Source organism: Primulina tabacum, chromosome 2 (assembly GCF_025594145.1).
Source record: "Primulina tabacum isolate GXHZ01 chromosome 2, ASM2559414v2, whole genome shotgun sequence".
In the NCBI taxonomy this organism is placed as follows: Eukaryota; Viridiplantae; Streptophyta; class Magnoliopsida; order Lamiales; family Gesneriaceae; genus Primulina; species Primulina tabacum.
In genome coordinates this window covers 18,832,637-18,838,669 of record NC_134551.1, presented here as the reverse complement: position 1 = coordinate 18,838,669, position 6,033 = coordinate 18,832,637, and the positions used below count along the sequence as shown (strand labels likewise).

The window sequence follows — 6,033 nt, the reverse complement described above, 5'->3', positions numbered from 1 at the left end:
TTTAGAAATGTACCAAATACAATGAAAATAAGACCTCCCATAAAATTTCTCAACTTGACGAAATGGTTCCACTGCCCAAAAACTTCACCTTTTCTTCTCCCGACATTCACCAGTCATTCTGCAGAAGAATGAAACCTTGAAAGGTTAGATTTAAATAACACAATCATTGTCGGCACTACATTATGTGTTGTTAATTCTTATTAACACAAAATCTTAACAAAATTACCTTCAAACAGAAAATGGATTCCCCAGATCAACGCCGCAAGAGAAAACGGTTCTTCAGCAGACAATCTTATACATCGTTCAGTGTTCCTGTTTGCTTTTTGTCTGTGAGATTTTCTATATTATGCTTAAGCTTTCTCACCTTTCTTTATCTTTTATCCAATATGGTTCCCTCAGATTCTTCTGCTTTTAGGCCGGTTTTAGTGGTTTCAGGCTTATCACTACTGTCTTCTTCTAGTTCAAGAAATACTGCTAAATCGGCCCAAGATTTTAGAAGTTTTTTGTTTCCATTAAAAATAGAGAACCGGGTTTTGTTCCCTGATCATATTTCGCTGCTGTTGAGTGGTGGAGAGAGAGATTTGTTGAAAGAGAAGAGTGTTGCTGATGAATTAGAATGTGTTTATTATAGTAAAAATGTAGTGCAAAGGTACAGGAAAGGGAGTTTTGGTGGGAAGAATAAGGTTGTATTAACTAAGCAAAAGGTGCTGTCTGTAGATGTATACGAAGAGTTCAGGTTGGTTGTGAGGTGTCCTCTTCCTTCAGTAGATTATTCAGCTGTTGTAAATCTGATGTCGCGCTATAAAATTGAAATCTTGGGGGAAAGAAATGAGTTTTGGGTGAAAAATCAGACTGTTAATTCTTGGGAAAATGTGGTATATGCAGCCACAGTGGACGGGGACTCTGCTGTTGTGTTCGTGAAAGGATTGAACTTGAGGCCGGATAGGGAATCGCACTCGAGTCAGTTTAGTTGCCATTTTAGATTAGGGAAATGGGAAAGAAATGAAATGTTTACTATCACTACTAAGGCTTTATCTGCTGCTCAGGAGGTTTTAAGATGTTCATTGCCTATAAGCCTAAAAGGCAACCATGATAAGGCTCAGGGAGTCCGAGTAACTGTTGGAGTGACTCCCCGTCTGCATGGGGGAGCTTATGAGCGTGTACTCATGCCATCTGTTGCCAATATTTTCATATCTGGGTTGGTAAGTAAGAAGAGGATTAAAGGAAAATACGAGCTTTGTGTGTGTACAATGGTGTGGAACCAGGCATCGACCATCCGTGAATGGATTTTGTATCATGCTTGGCTTGGAGTTGAAAGATGGTTCATATACGATAACGACAGTGATGATAGAACTGATGAAGTCATAAGAGAACTTGATCAAGAGAATTATAATCTAACCCGACATGTATGGCCATGGATCAAGACACAAGAAGCAGGATTCTCTCACTGTGCTCTCACTGCGAAGGATGAATGCCGTTGGGTTTCATTCATGGATGTGGATGAGTATTTTTATTTACCGTTTACATCTCCTGGACACCGAAGGTTCAGGACAGTAGGTCATGCAACTCAGAATTCGCTACGCAACTTGGTAGCTAATATATCATCATCATCGAAGACAGTCGCAGAAATCAGAACTTCTTGCCATAGTTTTGGACCATCAGGTTTGAATTCACCACCCCCAAAGGGAGTTATGGTGGGTTACACCTGCCGCCTCCAGAGCCCTGAAAGGCATAAATCAATCGTTAGACCAGATGCACTACATATTACCCTGCTCAATGTGGTGCACCATTTCCACCTTAAAAAGGGATTTAAGTACCTGAATTTGCCTCAGAGCACTGTTGTGATTAATCATTACAAATATCAGGTGTGGGAAGTGTTTAGAACAAAGTTTCACAGAAGAGTTGCTACGTATGTTGCAGATTGGCAACAAAACCAAAACGAAGGTTCGAGAGACAGGGTACCTGGATTGGGAACAGAGGCTATTGAACCGCCAAATTGGGCTAAAAAGTTTTGTGAGGTTTGGGATACAGGACTTAGAGACTTTGTTATGGCCACTATGGCTGATCTTTGGAGTGGTTTGCTGCCATGGGAGACGCATTCTCTGTGACGTACGTGCGTTGTAAAGAAGAAAGTACACCATAGCAATGATTCTTTGATTTTTACAATTATGGATCTCCACTCTTCGTTCTTTTCTGTGAATAGAGGATTTAAAAAAGACATAGATTCAGACACAGGGATTTCATTTGGTTTTTGTTTCTGGCGAGGACATGACATGATTTCTTTGGTCCTATGCTTGTGGAATGATTTACTAATTTTAAGGTTTTGAAGCCCCTTGTCTTGCCATTTGAAAACATTTAGCTCAATCGGTACTTTTTCAAACATAAATGTGATTCCACTCGACATGGTGGAATGAAATGCATTCTACAAAATAAATCACAATTCGCCAGTAGTTCTGTATGATATTAAGCTCAGTGTAGCTGATGGTAGAAAAGATAGCAATATTTAATCAGAAGAGGAATTTACTCCAAAGACAACCTAAAAAGATTTCATTCTCTACAATTTTAAATTTTTAGAAGCCAAGTTCATGGGCACGACTATTCAGTTCCATGAAATTTTGTTCGAGTACCAATCACCTGGATAAATTGGAAAATTGCATCCTACAACATTTTAAATTACTGAACACGTTATATCACCCGTCATCTTCGTTCCTATTCGCTGGAAAAAAATATACAAGGAAAAAGACCTCCCCGCCTCCAGTTCTCTGGCTAAAATCTCGAGCATATAAAACAAATTCAGTAGAAGAGCAAAACTTGAAAACAAAAGAATTAAAGCAACAAGTCGGCAGAGGGTCATGGGTTCACAAGAAATAATCTGGAGTCTTGCGTGTTGCATCTGGTTCAATCTGCCGAGGAGCTGGGTCAAACTGAAGGAAGTTTTGCTCCATGTTCTCCCCAATTTCCAGTATAGCAGCCATGTTCCCACAACGATAACAATAGTTTGGAGCACTAAAAACTGTCACCACGTTCTTATCCTACGAATCAATTAATACAAGTCGATATCAATATTGAAATGACATTTGGACCGAGGGGAGATGCACACTTATATGTTTAGATTAGATTGTATGACTAACCTGACACCAATTGAAACCCTCCATGACTAGCTGGTGGGCTCTGGAAATTAGTGTTAGGCCATTGGTATGGTTGAACTGAGCCGCTATATCCTGTCCAAAAGTGTAGCCAGCTCCACGTGGTGATATGCCCCAGCCACATCGATCATCTGGATCAGACCACAAGAGATCACACATTGGTCCTTCGTGCGGAACCTACAAGTTCATCAATAATACAGTTGATAAAACATAATGTCTAACAATAAGCCATTCTATCTGAGTTGAAACCCTATTGTTTGATGGCTAAGCGCTATAAATTTATAACAAATAACAAAGCAACAGAGCCAAAATGTTGAGAAAAGACACATTCAAAGCTCACTTTTACCTAAGAATGAAACAATACAAGCAGATAGATTGTAAAAAACTCAGTCACCATAAGCCCAAAGCATAAAATTGGAAAGATATAAAGAACCCACACATCACATCAACTCACACATAAAAAGAAAAAAAATATTAAAAAAGAAGTAAAATAAATGTGAAATGAAGCATATTTAAAACGCTAAATAACAATAAAATTAATAATACATACCTCCTGTATACGGTCCAAAGCTCGGATATTGTCTAAGGCATCAAGAGACGGTGAAAGACCTCCATGCAAACAGAATATCTACAAGGGCAATACAAGGCATCATACAATAAAATAACTCCATTGACAAATAAAATAAACTGGATTGCCTACTTATCATCCACACCTGACTCTCAATAAGTGCTGTTAAGGGTAGATAATCGAAAAGATCAGTGAAATACTTCCACACATTAGCATTGCCGTACTTCCTCAAGCATTCATCATAGAATCCATAACTGGCATGCACAAGTGGTAAATTAATAAATCAGGAGACTGACTAATGAGTACACATACACTATTTCAAAACTTGGAATGCTTAAAACATCTGAAATAAAAGTTCCTTCTATCAAAGATATCTTCAGTGTTTAAGAAGCAAAAAACTTTGATACATTTCAAAACACCACACCATTGATCAATTTAATATTTGATGCACCTTCAAAGTGCTTTTATCAGTATATGCACACCACTCCAGAGAGAGAAGGGTCTTACACTTGAGTGATTTGCCGACTTTCATGATTCCCTCTAAGAATTGTAATTCTATCTCTGTAACGAACCTTCAAAGCCACTAAAAGTGTAACAGTCTCCACCGAGTAGTACCCACGGTCTGCATTACATGAAAAGATTTAGTGGCATGATACGAAACTCTTTCCACCAATCCAATTAAAATACATAAAAAGAAAAAGGGAAATATAATCTAACACGAAAAAATATATCACATAAAGCAACTGAAAGGTTCTGGCGCAGACTGCAGAGTAATCTTAGCTACATAATACCTAAACAAATCAACGTTCTAATTTCCCACAACTATGAGGTATAGAGTAAAGTAACTCCAAGGACAATAAGCACATGCACGATCTATGCAAGAACATTATAATCCTCAGTTCATAATCGGACCAAAAGCATCCTTTCTTAGCAACTCACCGACGTAATCTCCCATAAAGAGGTAATTCGTATCGGGAGCATTTCCTCCTATCCTAAAGAGCTCGATCAGATCATAAAACTGGCCGTGAATATCCCCACAAACAGTGACGGGACATTTCACCGGCTGCACGTTCCATTCCTCTACTAAAATCGCTCTCGCTTGATCGCACAGAGCCTTGACCTCCGCCTCCGATAGCGGCTTGCACTCCATCAATTGTTCTATCTGTCTATCCAAATCCCCATGACCCGGCATTTTAATTCCGGATAAGAAAAAATCCAAACTCTATTCCTGTTGTTTGAATCTCAAACTGAAACCAAACCCTTGGATCTGTTGGAATTCAAAATTAGAATTATCCGAAATATGAAATCAATAGAGCCACCACCAGATCACCATAGATCTGTTTGCAATCCTCCTTGCCCTAAATCTAAATCTAGCCATGATACCCAGAGATAGAAGAATAAAGATGGGGTATTGTGTATGTACGTATGGATGAAGATTGAAGAAGAAACAAACTGTGACTCTCTGAGATGGATGGATGGATAGCAGATGAAGCTCAAATCTACATTATAATATTATTTTTATTATTAAATTAATTTATATATTTTTTTTTTTTAAAAAAAGGCAACTCTCAATTCATATTTCATTAAATTAATCAAAATTAAGATGATCGAGAAGGTGAAAAGAGTTTCATTTGAACTTTATCTTCTCTTAAAAATTAAATACCTTTTTTAATCTTGACCGAACATGTTCAAATTTAGATGGAAGATTATGTGAGACAGTTTTACTAATTTTTTATATAAAAAAAACAATATTTTTCATGTGTCGAATCGAGTATGAAATTTTTCTCATGAAATTGACTAGATTTTTATTTTTTTTTTCAAATTTGTAATGTTAAACACAAAAGTTGAAATCGATACACCGTCTAATTTTATTTGGTTTGATTTTATGTTTCTGGAACATGGCGTCCGAGTGGAGAAGCTTTTAGGCCATGTCCAACTAATTGCTCTATTTTAGTGCTTTGTTCCGACGAATTAGGGCAAGAAAATAGCGTCGCAACTATAGTACTTTTGCTTGTTTAGGTATGTTGACTCTAATGGATACATAAGTTGCTTAACCATGCATGATGATATAGAAAGGAACTAACATACTAACAAAATTTTATTTAATTTTAAAGGAAAAAATTTAAAGTAAAATGTAACTAAAGCAAATTTATTTTATTTTATTTTATCTCGAGGGCGATCAGCTCTTGGTCGCTTGCTTGTGTCTCCTCTCCACTCTAAAATTACGACACACGTATTATAACCATAAACAAATAAACGATTGTCCATACAAAGACAAATACTGGATGATCCTTATAATCAATCCCTGATCATCCATCG

General features: G+C 37.3%; 2 protein-coding genes across 2 annotated transcripts; one reads left to right on the top strand and one right to left on the bottom strand.

Annotated features, from left to right (window-relative positions):
- The first annotated feature begins 239 nt into the window (after positions 1-239).
- Positions 240-2,829, top strand: LOC142530931 (glycosyltransferase family 92 protein RCOM_0530710-like). The gene has a single exon (XM_075636869.1). The coding sequence runs from the start codon at positions 240-242 to the stop codon at positions 2,106-2,108; it is 1,869 nt and encodes a 622-aa protein (XP_075492984.1). The 3' UTR covers positions 2,109-2,829.
- Positions 2,640-5,206, bottom strand: LOC142530963 (serine/threonine-protein phosphatase PP2A-2 catalytic subunit-like). The gene is made up of 6 exons (XM_075636917.1): positions 4,654-5,206; positions 4,222-4,336; positions 3,860-3,968; positions 3,697-3,774; positions 3,132-3,323; positions 2,640-3,032 (listed from the first exon to the last, which is right to left on the bottom strand). Exons 1-6 carry the CDS (start codon positions 4,904-4,906, stop codon positions 2,859-2,861), a joined length of 921 nt encoding a protein of 306 aa, XP_075493032.1. The 5' UTR covers positions 4,907-5,206; the 3' UTR covers positions 2,640-2,858.
- Positions 5,207-6,033: the final 827 nt, after the last annotated feature.